Source organism: Onychostruthus taczanowskii, unplaced genomic scaffold (assembly GCF_017590055.1).
Source record: "Onychostruthus taczanowskii isolate IOZ18803 unplaced genomic scaffold, ASM1759005v1 scaffold1, whole genome shotgun sequence".
Taxonomy (NCBI): domain Eukaryota; kingdom Metazoa; phylum Chordata; class Aves; order Passeriformes; family Passeridae; genus Onychostruthus; species Onychostruthus taczanowskii.
Genome location: NW_024496525.1, coordinates 31,086,251 through 31,105,214, shown reverse-complemented (window position 1 = coordinate 31,105,214; position 18,964 = coordinate 31,086,251). Strand labels below are relative to the sequence as shown.

The following is an 18,964-nucleotide window of genomic DNA, read 5'->3' as shown; positions in this document are numbered from 1 at the left end:
GATAATGTTATTTGAAAGTGACCTGGTGCCCCAAGACTACCCAGAGCTGTTCACTTAGTAAGCACATTCCACTCAGAAAAGTTTGCATTTTCCTTCTGGGCTGTACCATTCTGGTGAATCTTTAAAAGATGTAAACTTTTTCAACCCACCAAGTCTTAAGGTACCACATTACTGCAAAACCAGATCACCTCAGCATGCACTTGGTGCCAGGTCACCAGAAAGGTCTCTGACACTGTCAAACAAATTCAGCCCTGGAGATACAGGGAAGGTACAGACCTCAGTTTTCCAGAAGACAGACTCTCAGGCTTGTTCAGTACACTAATTATAGCCTTAAAGGCAGGATGCATTTAGAGAATTCCTATCCACGTGAACACTGAGAGTACAATGTGTTAACATGGGCTGTGAGAGCTTGAACCCATCATCAGAACAGGGAACAACCTCAGGTGCCTTGATAAGGTCTCCAAATCACATGCAAAGGCAGCCTGCCCTCAAGAGTAATTCTGACAAGGCTGGGAAAGTTAAATGGAGAATCTTCTAGTACAGTTAATACAACATTAAATTGCCTTTTAAAGCAGAAATTCTGCTCTCTTTACATAAAGTGCATTTGGAATGGTTTAATGTACTGTGAGCTAGGGCCAGTGCTGGAAAAATGCAAGTCCACCTACACTATTACACCACTGCCATGATATTCTGTGTGAAATTGTTAATAGAATTAAAACTGAGTTTGCTTCCACCATTCACAATAATGTGACTTAAAACATTCCTCCTGCATTATTTGAATAAGGGAGTTAAAGAAATCAGAAGTTGGGACACTGAGCAAATTGGCGAAACTGCTACTATTCAGAATGCTTTCTCCCTCTTAAACTTCACTTTTTCCAAGAGAAGAACAGAAAAAAGATGACAATAGATTCCTTGGAGTCAGACTTGGGTTCTGAAAGAATTCAGCCTCACTGGGAAACTTCAGCTCCCTGGCTATTAACTGAACACATCTTTAAAGAACAGAAGGGTCCATAATAATTTTGGCCACCTCAGTAATAGCAGAAGGTAGTTTTATCTTTTAGATTCACTTTGGCAAGTACGGAAAACTTGTCAGAGGAAACACCCTTTGATAAAACTACAACAGAAAATACATGGATTGCAGTCAAAGAATTAAGAAAAGCAGATTGACAATGAAGACTTGTGGCTTCAAAAGGCCAGACAGCCTACAAATAACACTCTCCTAGGCAGAGGACCAAGAAGGACGGTGTGTCCAAGCACCAGCTCTAATGCAGTGAAGCTAATCTCTGACAATTCAACCGCCTCACATTAGGGTGATGTTCTGATCATCCCCTGAAGGCCTAAACATTTCTTCCTTTCAGTGAATTGAAGATGGGCACTCATCATGCATCCTGCAGACGCACTAAAAATGGAAATGAAAAGGAGTCCTAGAACTTACTCCAGCTGGAAACACGAAATCTTCATCTCAAGCAGCAGGAAAATTCCCAGGGAAGGACTCCAGATGCAAGGAGATGAACAACTACCCTAAAAGAATGCTTAAACAAACATATCCTCCTCCCAGAAGTGTCAGAAAAGTGCTGATCTGCTTCAGGATTTGGAAGCTCCTCAGCACAGATATAAAGAAGGAATTGCCAAAAAGTGAACCTGACATGGTCACTTAAAAGGACATTCAGAACAGAAACACAGATAACAAGGAAAAGATAAGTGGGGTTCAAATACAGCAAGAACATAGCAGAGATGAAAACTCCATTAAGTGTAACTCCCAAAACTAAGCATTTAGTTTAGGTTTTGGTACATAAGATGGAAAAAAGAACAGGAACAAAGACAGGACAGGCTGCAGGAGAAAGAGTGTAAAGCAGGAAATCACAAATTCAGAAAGCTAAGTGCCATCTGGCTGAGCCAGGCTGAGAAAATGACCCTGGAATTCTTACAAGAAGCAGATTTTCAAAGCAGAAAGAAAAAAAAGCATTCTTGCAGCACAGGTTCCTAGCATCTACCAAGAACAGAACAGCAGAGCAGGGTTTAGAATGAGCAGACAATTTTTTTTTTTTTCCAATTCATCATAAAATTCCTGAACTCGAAACTGGCAGGGAAAAACCAAGGAAAGAGAAGGTTTAAAGGCAACGTATTTTCCTACAGTTAACTGTACCCTATGAAAACACACAAGATGACTACCTGGACTAATGAAAAGCCTCATTTCCATGAAGAGGCTGCATGGAAATTTTTCAACTAGATAAGCTGAAAAGTGCACAGAATTGTTTCTATTTTTTTCCTAAAAAAAAAAAGAGGCTAAAGAGATATTAAGTTGGAAATAAATGAATAAGTTTTTCAAGGACAAGATTTTGGGACCAATCTTGTTTAATATCTGTATCAGTGGCCTTGGCAGAGGATGTCAAACCATAATGATTAAGTCTGTTGAACGAGTTAACAGGTGCCATCAAACACAATGGAAAACTGATTTAAACAGCCTTGGAGATGAGTTAGCAATGAAACTGAGATTCAACATACAAGGTTGGTGCTGTTGCTGATCACAGGCAAAACACATCAATTTAACAGTCACGAGAAAGGCTAGCACAATCTGAAGATTGATCAGATAAATACTTCTGTAAGGGCAAGGGTGAAGTAATGACATTGGGGAAATTGCTATCCAGAATATTGGAAACAATTCTGGTCACAGGCATCTGAAACTATCAACATTGTACAGTTTATCCACCAAGCAGAGAAATTTTACTCATCTCCCTCTTAAGAAAAAACCACAGTTTTAAATATCTTGAAGATATTCCAATAAAATTAGCTTAATTGTTCCCTTCTAAGAAATGACACTCATTCCAATGGTCACAACCCAGAAACTATGTATGCTCTGAATTGATCAAAACACATCAATTCCGTGAGAGTGGAAGAAACTTAGCACTCAAACCTTTCCAAATTTAGCCAAAAATTTTACACTGTCCCCTTTATTTGTTGAAATTTCAAACAAAAATAATGAACCAGAGGTCAACACAGTTATCTGCAAGTAAAGGAAAATGTACTTCACTTTTTGCAAAGTGTGACACATATCTATCTCCAAGTTCTATACCTATAATAAGAGCAAAGAGATACTAACCAAGTGCTTGCATATCCCATCTTAAGTATCAGTAAAAAGAGGAGGGAACTTAAGTGGAAAGGTATTAATCAAAACCTTTCTCTACAAATGAGAACTAACTAACATCAGAAGACAATAGGAACTGTCAGCCAAAAAAAAAAAATCTATCTCAACAGCTCTTGCAAAATGATGTCCTCTCTCTTCTTCCCTCTGTTCCTGCTACTGAACCCTGTATTAGCTCAGAAAAGAGAAATTCCCTTAAAGCTCTGCGGTCAGCAACACAGCTTCTGTAAAAGTCCTTGCTGGTATCAGCAAACATCTACTTCATCAGACAGGTTTGGCAAGAAAAGGTTAGCAAGGTGCTTCTCCTTCCTTCAGTACTTCTTGAGTTGCTTTTAATAAAACAGCACCAATAAACACCTTCTTGTAACAAGCAGACAGGACTACAGCTCACCAAATCAGAACCACCATTAAGTGCAAGCGATTAATTGCATTGCAATGGCATGCAGAAACTGAAAACAGAGCTGAGTTCAACTCCAAGAAGAGCTGAGAAAGAGAAAGCTGGTCTATACTGAACACACTGAGCAAACTGTCACTGACACAGACTATCCCTGAAGAAACTGAAGCATCCTCCCAGAGCCACCCAGCCCTGCAGACACCCTGGAATGATCCATCCTAGGATTCCTGGGAGATACATGGCTCTGACAAGAAACTGGACTGCAATTGGACCATTTGGAACATAATTAAAACAACAGTTCTCATGCCCGAGTTCTCCTCCAATACATCCCTGCAGTATAAGAGACACTAAAAGGCAGTCCTTCCAACAAGCTTATTTAATTGCTGTATATTGAGCTGGTTTTTGAAAATGGAGGATTTATCCAAGAATATTAGAAACAATTTTTAACATAATTCAGATGGACAGAGACTCACCAAAAATACAAGTTTAAGAAACCATTTCCAAGAGAAATTGTTTTGTAATCGTTACTAAAAAAATAGTTTTGAGTTTTTGCTTTTTTCTACATCAGTGGCAATATCTCTAGTAAAATGTGCTCTGTGTTCACCAACTTAGATGATGCTATTCCAAGAGAACCTTCACACCTACAGCAACTCACTGCTGTTTACACCCATAACACTTTACCTCTCTGCCAGTTAGGATGTGCCTTGCCAGCTTCACTTTTGCAAAATTCCCCTTTCCAATCGTTTTAAGGAGTCTGTAATTTCCAATATGTGGCTGCTCATCAGCACAGGAGGCTATGGAGTTCCTGCAGCGAGCTCCAGAGCGCCCAGTCCGAGAGGAAACTTCCTGCCGTCCGTCTCCATGGGACGTGTGCTGCAACACAAACACACACGGTGAGGCTGAGGAATACACACAAAACACATCAGTGATGAGAAGCATACAACATCCAAAAACAATGTCTTTGAAGAACCCTTCAAAGGATCCAACTGAAAGTTCACGCTCACCATGAACTTTGTTCTGATGGGGGCAATAAAGTGGTGCCCAGTTCATGACACAGTATTCACCTCACCAGCTGGTCAAGACAGTGGAACATCACCTGCACTGCAGCAACAGCTGAGCATTTAAGTAACTTACATGGACTGCCAGATCAGGTACAAAATATAGAGGTGTTTAACATTATTTCCCATTTGCACTACTTTGCATAACTAGTGCAGGAAAGCCTTTGGAAAGGAAACATGAATACAGATTTTCCAAGATCACAAACTGTTAACCCTTATTGGACAACTTATACTAATTTAAAAAAAGGGGTTTTTTTTCTTTCCTGTGGTCCTACAGATCCACATGACTGAAAACACCCAGGATGACCTGGAGAACAAGGAAATTAATCTTACCTAATATACTGAAACCTTGAATATTGATAAGCTGAAAGCCAGTTACAGAGATCTGAGACACTGCCTGCAATCTTTCAAGTTCCTTTCACTCTCATTTCCCTGAACAGCTACTGATTACAAAAAGGAATGGTTATATATTATCTATAACAGTCTTTACTCATTAGATTACATGGTTAAGATTTAAGTATTTTTTTCACTTCCTGATAGCCTGTTTACGAAAGAGCAGGTGCCCTCTTACATTCTTAAATCATGGTTGAGGTCCATACACCAACCACACTCATTAAAGTATTAGTTAGAAATGTTTAGGGGCCTCCAAATGTGGAACAAATATCTGGCTCCACCAAAGATGACACATTAAATTCATAGTCATCCCAGAAACTCCAGATCTTGCTCTTCTACTACTACTCCTCTTGCTGAAACCCATTTGGGACAACCAAGAAACTGGCATACAATAACATTCAGTCTGCAAATCACTGTAGTGTGAGGATGAGATCATACCTCAAGAGCTAACAACCATGATACAGGCACAAATGAACAAATCCGTGCTTGCATGACACTTGGCAAGTTTCACTTGCCTGATGTAACCCTGTGACCATATACTTGGTCATCACATCTTGTGTTCCTTGATTTGTTAATTTGAGTGCAACTGTTGTGATCAGATTATTGTTAAAAACACTTTAAGAAATGCTACTGATAGCACTCTATGGCAACTACTGGAAAATTGTTTCAATAGTTACCATTTTAAAAAACACACAATGCTTTAGTATCAAACTGGCTTTAGCTTCTCCTTACTGCCCAGCTACTGCATTGCCACAAGATTTGTACTTCCCATAGAGGTACTTCATTTCTCTGATCACAACACCCTTCCACTTCAGTAAGTTATCTGTATATTGAGCTTCCTAAACAGGCTGCTGTACGAATGATTAAAGACAAGGAAACATTTCCTATACTTCTGTTGAGAACCCTCCTCTGTTCTTCCAACATCTTTTCTGTTCATGGTAGACATGGACCCACCATACCAAGAGTAGGTGCAGCAGGACTAAACACAGAGGCTGCATCTTCTGTTCAACACCCCACTGATTTCACAGGGGCAGAACTAACCCTCTTTGAAGAAGACCATCTGTACCTGACCACCCAACACCAACCCTGATTTACTGCTTCTCATTCCTGGATCCTTACATGCATGATCACATTTGGCTGAAGTGAAATGCAAAGTTTCTTTACATGCAGAATATCAAGTGCTCTTAAGAGTGGCCCATCCTGCCCTATTTTCATAGTCTAGCAATTTTAGCACAGTTTTCAGGAGCAAGAGTACACATGTTTTCCAAACCACTAATAACTGGCACAAGAACAAGAAGCACATCCATAACAATATCCAGTAAAAATCAAGGCTTAATAATAATTCAGTGTTCTCAATAATATCTCGAGATCTGCAACAACTGGGTGCTTATCAATCAGTAATTCTCAAGGAGAGGAAGGACAAGCAGTCAACAATTGAAGGACCTACTAAAGCCAGTGAAACCCTGTATTAACAATTTCAGTATTTTGCATGCCTTTAATGTCAGGCTGGTGCTGATTGTTCAGGCCATCTTAGCCATCCCTGGGGGTTCTGGCACAGCAATTCCAATCCTCTGTATTTCCCTAAACTTTGACTTCTAACAAACCTTGCAACACACAATGCAGAGAACTTCTCTGTCAGCTCCTTTCATACCTTTCAGTGTCAAATTATTCAGACCAGCTAGAAAAAAGCAGCAACTGCTGATTCTAGGTGCTAACATCCTCCTACATTGCTGCCCCTGGTGATCAGGGACCAGGATGTTCTGTACAGGGCCACGAGGATATTTCTTGGATATATTAGAGGAAGGTTCATTTCAGTTCAAGTACAGCATCCCAGGAATACAACTGTACTACTTACACTGCACTTCACTGAGCTGATAACTTTCCTCAGAAAGAGAAGTGTATCAGAACTATTTAAACTATAGCCCTTCCACACCTGGGCACTCAGCACAAGCTGGCTTCAGCAGGAGCCAGACTGCCTCTCAGCAGGGCTTGTTAGCTTAGGCTCTCCAGCAGACAGATTCAACAACTTGAATTCAACAGCTTTTGAACCACACAGCTGACTCTGAAAACACAGTAGTTGTGCTGCCCTGTGCTGGAACTAAAACACTGTTAGTCCTGAGCTAGCCTAAGAAGCAGCTGAGATGTGGGCATCAGGCACGACGTATTCACAAGCCAGAAAACAGGTTAGCCAAAAGGGATCTAACTCATATCCTACTTCACATAAGCACTATCAGGAAAAAGAAAGATTCTGTTATACTAACAAACTCCATTCCACATAGTAAACCACCCAGTAATTGTGTCTCGAGAGCTTCACTGTCCTCTTGTTGAGAAAATGACTTCTTGTGTCCTATAATTTTTTCACGCTTCCCAGCTTTGCATTTAAAGGGAGCATGAAAAACTGTGAACTCACTTGGACTACGGTTGACAAACTGAACACAATCTCCTTGTATGGAGGTTTGCATTTCCACTCCAACCCAGATTATTTCTTTTCAAGAATATGACCTTTTTCAGCTGTGGGTTTTAAGTATCAAGCTGTGTGTTCCTAAGCAGTTCGGTTCTCTCCAACTGATTTGCTCAAAGCCGTGTTTTCCTCTGTAGAAATCCAGCCATTTGCAACCATATCTAATTTGGACTATATTCCACTTCACATAAATAAATCTATCAGCAAGTCCTTCCTCTGTCAGTTACATTATTACACTGAACAGACAACAAGCTTTCTAAAAACCAAAGAAAACAGATTGTCCATTTCAACATGGATTTTCTTTTGCATATGGAAATGAAAAGCATAAACTCAAAACTGAGCGAAAGTGTTTCTCCCAGCCTAGTCATTTTCAAGAAGCCGTGATAGGCAGATGGAAAGCTAAATGGTGTAGGCAAAAAGCAAAATATAGGTGGTCCAACAAAAGCTCAAATCATGCATTGGCTTGTACAGCATCTGGCTGTGCTCAAGTACTTCCCAGGGCAGTTTCCTCAGCAAACAGGTTAACAGCGCCAATCTCAGCCCAGAGAAATGGCAATAGCATCCTCTGCTCTCCAAATTGAGATGAATGCCATTTGTCTTTTCCCTCAAATCTCCAGATTTTGCCTTCCTCACTATACTGACCCCCCAAAACTGTTCAATTTCAGGCTTCATTTCCAGGTCCGCAGTTATATGGTTTCAAGAAGACAGAGGTTTTATCTTAAATACATAAAATTTAAAATCAGCATGTGTTCATTTGTAGTAAGTTTCCATACATTGTGGTAGGTGAGTTGTATTTCCTGGAGGTGTTTTCGTGTAAGGATAACACTTGCTAATGAACTCACCAGGGCCGAGTGATTCCCAAAATACAGGTGGTAAAGCAAGATCATTACACTGTAGAGGGAAACTGAGGCAAGGAGATGGGGTGCTTTGTGAAACTTCAGGTTTGCCAGTCACCACCTCTTTTAAAAAAAAATTTCCTGAAATCCACTCATCACAACAAAGCACTTTCTTCCATATCTTGGCATGCATCAGGTTGCATTTAAAAATCTTTTAAATACTTTAAACATTAGTTCTTTTTTTGCACCATCCATTTAACAGGACAGCCTTTGTCACTAAAAAAACCACCCAAAACAAAACATTCTCCTCCTCCCCTCAGCCCCACCCTATTATTACTCAACCCAAAAGGAAATGAAGTAAAACATCTCCATTTGTGAGAGACCTTACTGCAAGGGAGGGACTGAACCCAAGACCAACTACATTTGGAACACAACACAAAACCCACCTTTTCGCAAAAGCCTTCCCCCAATGATGAGCCGACATCCTTTCATAGCCAGATAATGATTAGCATGAAGAGAAAGAAAAAAGAAAAGGAAAAAAAGTAAAAAGCAAATGAAGTATGAGAGTGTCAACAACTGAAATCTTTTGGTAGATGTTAGTTTTATCCAGTATCTGTATGGTTTCATATATCTTAACATTCAGAGAGTTAGAAACACACAGGGCAGGGATGACTAGTATCCAAGTTCTTGAACTGCTTAAGAACGTGCCAAAAGTTGAGGAAAAAACCTGAAAGGAACAGAATCTGATATCCATTCAAAGAGCTGAAAAACAGTTAGAAATCAGAATGTCCAAGACCTGCAAAAATCCACGTTCAATTACAGTTAATAGGAAACTCTGAAATGTGGGTGACAAATGGCATCAACTTTTTAGGAGTATTTATTTAATTAAATAGTGAGAACTAGCTTAACATCAGAAAAAATGAACTAATAAAATTTAATCTTACTAAAGTCTCCAGGAATGTTTATTACCGTAGCTGTTACCTCACCTCTGCATGAAATACTACAAAGTGATATTATAGAATTTCTTGGAAAGCTGTCAGACAAGTAACAATCATGACAGCCTCATTTCATTCAGCTTTTTAAATTGTAATAAGAAAAAACCTGTACCTAAAGCCTGTACCTTATAATGTTAATAATGCAAGCATTCCAGGACAGGAATATTTGAGACACTAAATTACTTCATTACCTTAACCTGGGCACACAATATATAAATAAATAGCAATTTCTGGCTGTGCACTTCCCACTAGCACTCTCATTTACAGAAAATCTTAACAGGAAACATACCATAGTTTGTTTGTTTTTTAAAAAAAACTCAAAAATATTTTAAATCAAACATGCAAAGACAAAATTTCACTGCAGCCCTTCCCAACAATGTGTTGTATTTTATTTCCTATTCTCATTAACATCTTTAAGAACACACAGACTGCAGAGTACTACTCAGTGTAAGAGCAAAAAGGTAGCCCTTAGGATATGCACAGAGGCAGCATCTTACTGAGCACAGATATTCCTAAAACAGCACAGCAGGGCATCCTGCAACTGCTGACGAAGGAATTCTACTGGAAAGTCAAAACACAGACTTACGTTTCTGGCAGCCACCAAAGGGTGTCACAGCAAACACTCAACCACAATTGTTTATATACCAGTTATTGCTCTGGGATTCCCTAAATCATCATGTATTACAAGATATGATATTATTTTCCTAGATTGTAAAACAGAAATGCATCAGGTGAAGACGTCCTGTACTTGTCTTGATTTTACTCCCTTCCCACCAGTGACCAAGGCACAAATCAGGATATGGAGTGAGGTGGGTTTTGTCAGACCCAGTATGCATATGTTGATGTTTGCGTAACCAATTATTTGGTTCCAACACATATAATTAAAAGGCCATTTTTAGACTAGCTCGCTCCATAATCAGTCTTAAGGGTAAACAGTCATGGCTTCCATCTCACAAAATTTTAAAGGGTCTCCTAAGAAGAAAAATGCTATCCACCTAAAGTGGCACTGAAGTTATCAACCCATGAGTTATCAAACCCACTGAAGTTATCAACCCATTTATTCACTGATGTAGGCTACAGCCCAGCCATTATGGAAGTTGTGATCGAGTGGAACAACTGAAAGGGTCAGAATTCATCAAGGGAGACAAGCAGACCTTCTAGAAATATAATATAGATGTTAAGGGAGAGAAAACACTAATTGGGATGCTTCCATTGTCAAAAGGGGAAGATTTCACTGCACAGTTCTCAGCCTGTCACAGTGTTCATTCATGTAATTGGTATGACATTCATGAAAACGAGTGGCTCTTTTAATTAGGTCAGATCTGTCAAACCATCGGATTAAAGGGGGAACCTGGAGAGTAAACAGCCTTTAGCACATGGAAGCTATACCTCTGACACACATTCCTAATTCGTCCACACCTCAGTGGGGAAGGCAAAATAAAAGAAAAAAGCCAGGAGTAACGCTCAGGACACAGCAGATCCAGCTCAAAGTGAGCACAGCGATGGAACAGCCTACCCTGGGCAGCCTGATGGAGGGGGACAGTAGGGACACAGGACACTTTCACCTGGCAGAGGAAACACTGCTACCCAAAGCAACACTCGCACACTCCTAATTCTGGCTACTGACCAGCAGTGGGAATTGCAGTAGGAATTGCTAGTGACAAGTGCAGCAGTGCCTTGAAGACCAGAGTGGGGAAGTGCTGACAGCAAAGCACTAAGAGTCCTCAGCAAAGGCAGGATGCTCCCCCCACAGACATACAGGATCTGGCTCAGGAGTCCTCCCATGCAAAACCACTACAGCCTCTGAGATGTGTTTGGCAGTATTTGGTTCATGCTCTATACAGCATATGAAAGAGAGTGAATCTGTAATTCCATGATTAGCACTGAACAACACAACAGTGAAGAAATCCTGCTTATATAATCAAAAAGATAAGTCTGGTGCCTGTTAGAAAAGCTCTTTAAAAGCTCTTTTGTTGCTTCACATTATCAAGATCTGACATTCATCATATCTTTCCAGCCAAAGTTCCTTTACTGCTGATTAAAATGGATATTTATTGACATCAGCCTGGGGAATAATAGCTAAAGAGCCAACCATATTCTATTCTTCATCAACAATACTGCCAACTAAGTTGTTTCCAGAATCATCACTGTCAGTAATTACATGCTAAACAAAAAAGAAAAAAACCCAACCACCTCACAGTTGGTTTTCAAAAACCACATTGAGCTTGCAGATAGAAAGCTTTGCTTAGGCTTTAACCCTGCAGGAACAAATTTGATTTGAAAGTCAATTTCTGTTTATATGTATATACACACATATTGAGCTCAGCAACTTGCTGCTTTATGGAGCAAGAATTCCTCCTAACCCAAGGGTTTCTTCCTCATCACAGGTGTTACTCAGTATCTTTCAGGTTTATGTTTTAAGAGCAGTACGCACCTATTTATCATATGGTCTAAAGAATTTTAGTGGCAGATGATCTCCACACTAAGCAGAGCCAACCTTGATATGCCATGAGCCTAAAAAAAAAAGTGACCTCCATTTTTGATCTGGCTGACACCCATGAGGCAGCATTACTTGACTGAGGAGAAGAGGAAGTTGCAGACACATGCTACTTATATATCATATGAAATGGAGATTGGGAGAGACAAATGCCTCCACTCTCTGAATTCCTTTGACTTGAGTCACCTGAGACATGTTGTCAACAGGAACTGTCCGCTTACATCAACATGAATATATCTTTTGGCTACAACTAAAATGGAGAATCAAGCAGGTAAGGACACCAGGTGAGTGGGTAACAAAAGCTAGGAAGACTGTGAAGTTCAGTGTACTAAATACTGTATTGACTCTCATTTATTTTCTTTCAGCAATTCCTGTAGTTGTATTCTGTTTTTCAGACTGCTACTTCTACGCCTGCAATATAAGCCACATTTGGTGGTGCCAACAAATTAAGTCTAACTATGTAACATTTTCTGGAGTAAGGTTCTGCAACTTAGTTTTTCTGAGTTATTGAAATAATGTAAGAAAGGGGAAAAAAAAAGTTTATTTCCAGGAATAAACCATTCCAAATTACACTGTGGTAAATATGTATCTGTTTGCAGCTGGGACACAACTCAAGTTGCCCTAGGGTGCTGAGCTATGACTGGCTTAATTCAAACCAAAACAAAACCACTAGAAAGCATTTCTAACCTTCCCCACCAGCACTGGACATTCTGTTTACAGCCACAGAATGGGGATAACTGCACTTTTCCTAAGGGTTTCTAGCAGTCGGATCAGAGCTGACCAGACTCATCTCACACCCGCGATAATCAGTGCTGGCACAGAGCGCGGGTGGGAAGGGGCACCCGGGGCTGCTGCCCCCAGCAGCCTCCCATCAGGCGAGCTGACTGAAAGCAACTGATTCAACACCACAGCCCAGGCTGCTCAGCACAGCTGAGAATTAAATGTCTCACTGTAAAAATGTGAAAATACTAGCAGCTGATGACTCGCAATGTCATGCAGCCTCACCAGGTATTTTCTGAGGACACAATACCAGGCCCATCAGGCATCAGCATTTTCTTCTGCTCTGAGGAATTTTAGCACTAAAAAATACATGCCAGGTGAATTCCTAAAATATTTTTTATTTCTAGTTATTTTGCCATCTTTTCCCAATTTAATTCAGACCAGAACATTTATTACAACTGGTGAAAAATATGGAATAGTGTAGATGACCCTGTAGAAGAAAATCTGTCAGAAGTCTTGGCCGCAGGAACACTTCCCTCCTCAGTCCCTTTTTAAAAAAAAACCCACAGGATTTCATGCTACGGAAGAAAGCATTCAAATTACAGAACTATCTGTAATAGGAGAAGACTGATAAATAATATATAGAACAATGCAAGCTTGCATATTGTCTGCAAATGCTCTAATGCATTTCATAGTTAATTGGTAAGAAACCAAGACATACTGCACTAACTTTCCCAGTATCTTAAAATACATTTTTTACCTAACTCTGCCTTTGCAAAATCTTTTTAAATTCAAAAAAAACCAAAAAGGGGTGGTACTTCTGCTGCACAGAATCCTTTTGTGCAAGCACAGTTGCCATCATGCTGGCATTTTTCAATAGCAAATTTTTCACATTAGGCACAGTCATGGAGATAAGAGTATATTTTAGTCTTGCTTTTCCTCAAATTACTTAAATTTTTAATTCAGATTGGCCTGCAGAACCAACACATTCAAAACAGTTACCCTTTTTCTCCCCCAAAAAACACAGCTGTGCAATGAACACAGAGGTTTTAATTAAACTCTTTAATCCAAGATTTTTCTTTTCTATTTCATGCTGTTAAAAAAAGTAATCTTCCAACCTCCATACCACCTGTATTTCCTTGTTTCTATCTATAGTTTGCTATCATCTTCCCACTCCTTGAATATTTTTTTTAATGAATAGTTGTCCTACTCCTCACAATCTTGTTCATTCTTCTCCTATTTCTTTGTCACTGGTTGTCCTTCATCCTGCCATATGCACATTCCTCTGTGACGCCTCTCATCTTTTGTTTTCCTCCTTCTATCTTCCTTTTCCACTGTGTTTCCACACTCTATTCTCCTCCATCTTCTCTCCCTTCCTTCTCATCACTAGTAAAACAGGTTTACTCATTCTTCTGTCATCTAAAGTCCTTCTTCTGTATCTATCCTGTCTCCCAGATCTGCATGAAGGAGGCCTCTGCTGTCTCTGTTGCTTTCTTTCTCACATGCAGGACATATTTTTGAAAAAAACAGAGAAGATCTGATCCTGTCCTGCACTTCTGTCCCCTAAGCAGCCACTGCTGCACAAGACATGACCAGAGAGGAGCTGCCCTGTCTCTGCGGTGAGGAGCCAGCTCATTGCAGGCCAACAGCCAGCTTCCAACTGTCCAAGTGTGAAGTTCCTATGATCACAGATCATCTGGGATGCCTTTCCTCTCAAAACCAGGTGACTCGGAGCCAAATTCTTTAATCTCAAAGGCACTAAAGGCTTGGTAGCTCAGAGTAGCTTTTGGGGAAAGTCACTGTGACAGTATTTCCACTTCAGCATGTCTTGATAAGAAGCCTTAGGAAAAAAAAATAAAAATCAAGTACTGGCAATTACACTTTTTTATTCAACAGGACCTGCCAACCGCTGAACGTGGTTAACTGCAAGCACAGACAATGATAATTTACACTCACTGTCATTCTGGAGGCTAACTTCATTTTCAAAACTGCAAGTATAGGCATGGATAAGCTATGATCAGCACACTTCAACCAGATTCAACACCAGCCAAGCCTTTGTCAGCAGTGGTAACCTTCCAAGCAGAGAGAAGGCAATAATTGGGTCCACAACCATGGCCCAAAGGCTAGCTGAATACCTTGGCACTCCCTAAGCCTCTTCAAAGAGCCCTCTGAATATTAACTAATTAGACTTCTCTTATGTGAAAGAGAATGAACCAAGGCTCGATTTACCTGCCAAGATAACACACCCAGATTTGGCGTAAAGAACAGTTAGCCAAGTATCAAAATTATTGCATTTGGTATTAAAAAAGAGACCTGGTGTTCACAGCTGTAGAGGTAATTCAGACAGACTAAATGTCAGATTTAAATTTAGTTTTTAAGCAAGGCATAACAAAATAGAGTTTGGTAAATTTCTAGAGAGCTGATGGCCAAAACATCAAAGAGCTTCCTGAGGAATATGGTATTGTACTGGGGGGGAGCTTGGCTGACTGGGTCTGGCGAGTACTTGGATTAATCACTCCCTGTCAATATCACTACCTACAGGTATTTCTATGGACACCAGCACAAAATACAGCAGTTCAAAAATATGCCTTATTCTAAACTTAAGGCAATTTATCTGCAAGCATGACAATCCATGTATATCAAATTATATATACAAATCCATGTATATCAAATATGATATATATATGAAGATAAACAGAAGTGTTAGACCAATATTTTGAAGTGAGAACCAAGGTGCCTTAAGTGGAAGACATGTAAAAACCTAACTTCAAGTGCTAGAACACACAGCTTGTGAATAATTATGTTTTCTTGAGCACATATTAAGTATTTCCACTGTTTGGTTATCCACAGTAGAGTTTGAATTAATTGGGGAATCTGATCTGAACACTTTCTAAAATGATTTACAATGTGGCCTCCATACATTCACATGGAGCTTGAAAACCCCAGTCAGGTTTGGTATAGACTAAAACAATCATCCAAATAAACTCTGCACAGTATTTTGTAGAGTATGTTTCAGCTTCAACTCTCCCCATGGCATAGGAAGGGCCGCATAATATTTTAATTATTTTCTTCCACAAGACAGGAAGCTCATTGAGATTTTACAACCAAATATGCTTAGTTGGCTTTTTGCTCAAAACAGCCCTTAGCCTGCAGGTTGCATGTAGTGCTAAAGCAAATAAAGATCACAGAAGTTAGAAGTGCCTATTATGTCAATAAAATCTAAATCCCTGGTAATGCAGTAATTGTTCCATGCAGCATGTTTTCTAACGCTTTGTCTGGTCTTGTTTTAAACAATGGGCTACCATCACTTTTCTCAGACTATTTATGGTCTGGAACAATCCAACAGTTTTTCCTGATCTTTAACCAAAGTTTCCACCTTTTATGCCAGTCCAAAACATAAGAAGCCCTCAAAAAAAAAAAAAAAAAAAAAAAAAAAAGCCTTCTCCATGTCAAGCTTAGCATCTATCTTGTAAAGAATATCAGATAGCCTTTACAAAAAGCTGAATACAAAGTTCACCAATCAACTCATTTTAGACTACAGCGAGTGACAACTCCCTTCTGTTTATCATTTGGGGACATGTCAGAGCCTATGCAGAAAAATGGTTAGACAGGACACACCAGGATCAAGTAAGTTTTAACTCAGGAGAAACACAGTTTCTATCTGCAGAAAGGGAGTCTCCTACCGAGCTTCGTTTGTTGCTATATGCTCATGTGGTAGGACTGGTTTATTTTTTTGTTCTTTCTTCCTTTAGCATACGACCTTTGTGACTGACTTAATATTGTAAATAAAGTGTCAATTCCTAAACCTTGGCTTTGTCAAGGTAAAAAAAAAAAATAGAGAGAGGGTATACGGTGTGAAAGGAACAGGCTCCCTTGCGCAAAGGGTAATTCCAATAAAGAAACCCTTTTAATGTCATCTGAACAGGTGACTAGCCTAACAGCGTCATTACCATCGAGAACCTTGCAAATTAAGCAGGGAAGAGGCCTATTATCTAGGTCACCTAGCCCACCCCTAGCCAAGCTGAATTATTCCCATCTGTTTATCGGGGTTTATTCGGGTAAACCGAATACAGCAAGTTGAGTATCAGGAGAAGGCAGCAGCCCCCCAGCGCTGCCCTCCCCACCGCGGATCCCCGTCACCGACATAACCAACCCGATCCTCTCCACCCTGCGACAATCACATAGTACCGGGGAAATTAAAGAGGGGACACCGGGTTTGGGAGGGGGAGGGATGCCCGCAAACGCCACGGAGCTGGCGAACCGTGCTGTGGAGGGGTTAAAAAAATAATCAATTCAGAATAAATCGGCAATTTGGGCAGCGCACAGGCGGCGGGCGGCTGCTGACAGCGCCCCGCGGGGCGATGCCGCGCGGCGGGGCCGGGCGCGGTGCGGTGTGGCGGGTCCCCCGCGGCCGCGGTACTCACATTCTCGGTGTCGCGCTCGTTCACCGTGGGCAATGGAGTCCGAGTGGACATTTTCCCTCACTCGGGCGGCCGCGGCGGCGGCGCGCACAGACACACACACGGGCCCCGGGCTGCGCGTCTGCTCCGAGATGGTGGTCGCAGGGAGCCACCATGAAGGACGAGGTGCCTGGCGGGGGGCGGCGTCGCGTCGGTGCCCCCCCACTAGATCCTCCTCGGGGAGCGGAGCGGCCTCGCCCCCTCCGAGTCCTTCGGGCTCATCCTACAGCCGGGGTCCGCAGGGGTCAGCAGCGGGCAGGGGGCCGCCTCATCCAGCGGGGAAGGGATGGAGCCGAGGGAAGGGATGGAGCCAGGGAAAGGGAGGCGGCGAGGGAGCGGCTCCGGGAGGGGAGGGGGTGAGCGCAGGGCGGGCGGCAGGAGGCGGCAGCGGGGCGCCGCGCAGCCCGGCTTCTCTCCGCTGCTGCCGGGGCACGGCTAGCGCAGGCCCGCCGCTCGGGGGGCTGCCCTCTCCTTCCCCCGCCGCGGCCCCGCTTCACCGCGCCGCCGCTCGCATCGCGGCCCGCCCCAGGCTCTGAGAAGGCCGGCGCCCCGCGGGCTGCGGACGCTCGGTGGGTGCCCGCCCGCCGCTCCCTCTCTGTCTCTGCCTGCCCCCCGCCCGCCCCGCCGCCGCTCCCGGACGAGGCAAGATGGCCGCGCTGCTCCTCCGCGCCAGCCCAGCGCCGACATGAACCGGAAGGTCCCGCCCCCCGCCCGGCGTGTGCGGGGGCCTCGGGGCCGGGACCGGCCCTGCCCTCCCTGCCGGCCCGCTGTCCTCGGGGGATCGGCCCCTGCCCTCCCGGGGACCGGCCCTGCCCTCCGTGCCGGCCCTGCCCTCTCTGCCGGCCCGCTGTCCTCGGGGGATCGGCCTCTGCCCTCCCGGGGACCGGCCCTGCCCTCCTGCCGGCCCGCTGTCCTCGGGGGATCGGCCTCTGCCCTCCCGGGGACCGGCCCTGCCCTCCCTGCCGGCCCCGCTGCCCTCCGGGGATCGGAGCAGCCCCGGGGCGGCACGGCTTGGAGAAGGGATCGCTTTTGTGAGACCCACCCTGGGGCGCTGCACACAGTTCTGGTGTCCTCAGAACAAGGAGGACATGGAACTGTTGGAGCAAGTCCAGAGGGGACCTTGAAGTCGTTAAGAGAACTGGAGCATTTCCCCTACAAAGATGGAGAAATTTGGGGCTGTTCAGCCTGGAGAAGAGAAGGTGGTGTGGGGAACTCAGCAACCTTCCAGTATCTGAGAGTGTCTGCAGGGGAGCTAGGGAGGGACAGTCCATGAGGAGCTGTAGTGATAGAACAAACAGCACTGGATACAGATTGAAAGAGGGGGAAATTAGATTAGATATTAGCAAGACATTTTTTACCGTGAGGGTGGTGAGGCACCAGAACAGGTTACTCAGAGGAACTGTGGATGCCCCATCCCTGCAAGTATTGAAGCCCAGCCTGGATAGGGCTTTGAGCATCCTGGTCTGGTGGGGGATGTTGGCACTGGGTTCTTCCAACCTCTTAGAAGTCTCTGATTCTGATTCTGTAAAGAGGCCCTCAGGGAGCTGTGATCCCCCTGGCGCAGGAGGAGAAGTGGGGTGGGGAGCTCAGGTTTTGGGAAGCACTGTGGGGCAGAGGGAATGATGCCACAGAGTGGCTGGAGAAATGGCAGATCTCTGTACAGAGCCAGCCCTCGGCTGAGGAAGGGGACAGACCCCACTGCCCACTCACAGGGGAAGGGACACAGGCAAGCGTAGTCCAGGAATGGTCATCTGTGTTCAGGGTTCTGTCCTTGGGCCATCTGCCAAAGCATGTCCTTCCTTTTCTTGGTCTTTCCCAGCCCAGAGGATGGTGTGTGTTACAGAAGGGAGCTCACACCTGGCAGGGGTCTGAGGCTGCTGTTGGCAGATCTCACCTGGTGCCATCAGACACCCATACAGTGTTACAGCACTGCATTTTCATACCAGCTTGGTGCTTGGCTCATTTGTTGAAGGAGGGTGGAAGCCTGGGCTATCAAAACATTCTTTGT

General features: G+C 43.1%; 1 protein-coding gene across 14 annotated transcripts in view; it reads right to left on the bottom strand.

Annotated features, from left to right (window-relative positions):
• The window catches only part of MARK3 (microtubule affinity regulating kinase 3), a 61,218-nt gene extending 43,565 nt beyond the window's left edge, over positions 1 to 17,653 (bottom strand). For 8 of the 14 annotated variants that reach the window (XM_041401599.1, XM_041401616.1, XM_041401636.1 and 5 more), the window contains exons 1-3: positions 16,921 to 17,652; positions 8,731 to 8,769; positions 4,218 to 4,409 (exon numbers count right to left, since the gene is read on the bottom strand). In XM_041401599.1, the coding sequence (XP_041257533.1) occupies positions 4,218 to 4,409; positions 8,731 to 8,769; positions 16,921 to 16,971 (282 nt within the window). In that variant the 5' untranslated portion in view covers positions 16,972 to 17,652. Of the gene's footprint in view, positions 1 to 4,217; positions 4,410 to 8,730; positions 8,770 to 16,920 lie in introns of all 14 variants that reach the window. The other 6 variants (XM_041401606.1, XM_041401669.1, XM_041401715.1 and 3 more) reach the window with 2 other exon arrangements.
• Between the last annotated feature and the right edge of the window lie 1,311 nt (positions 17,654 to 18,964).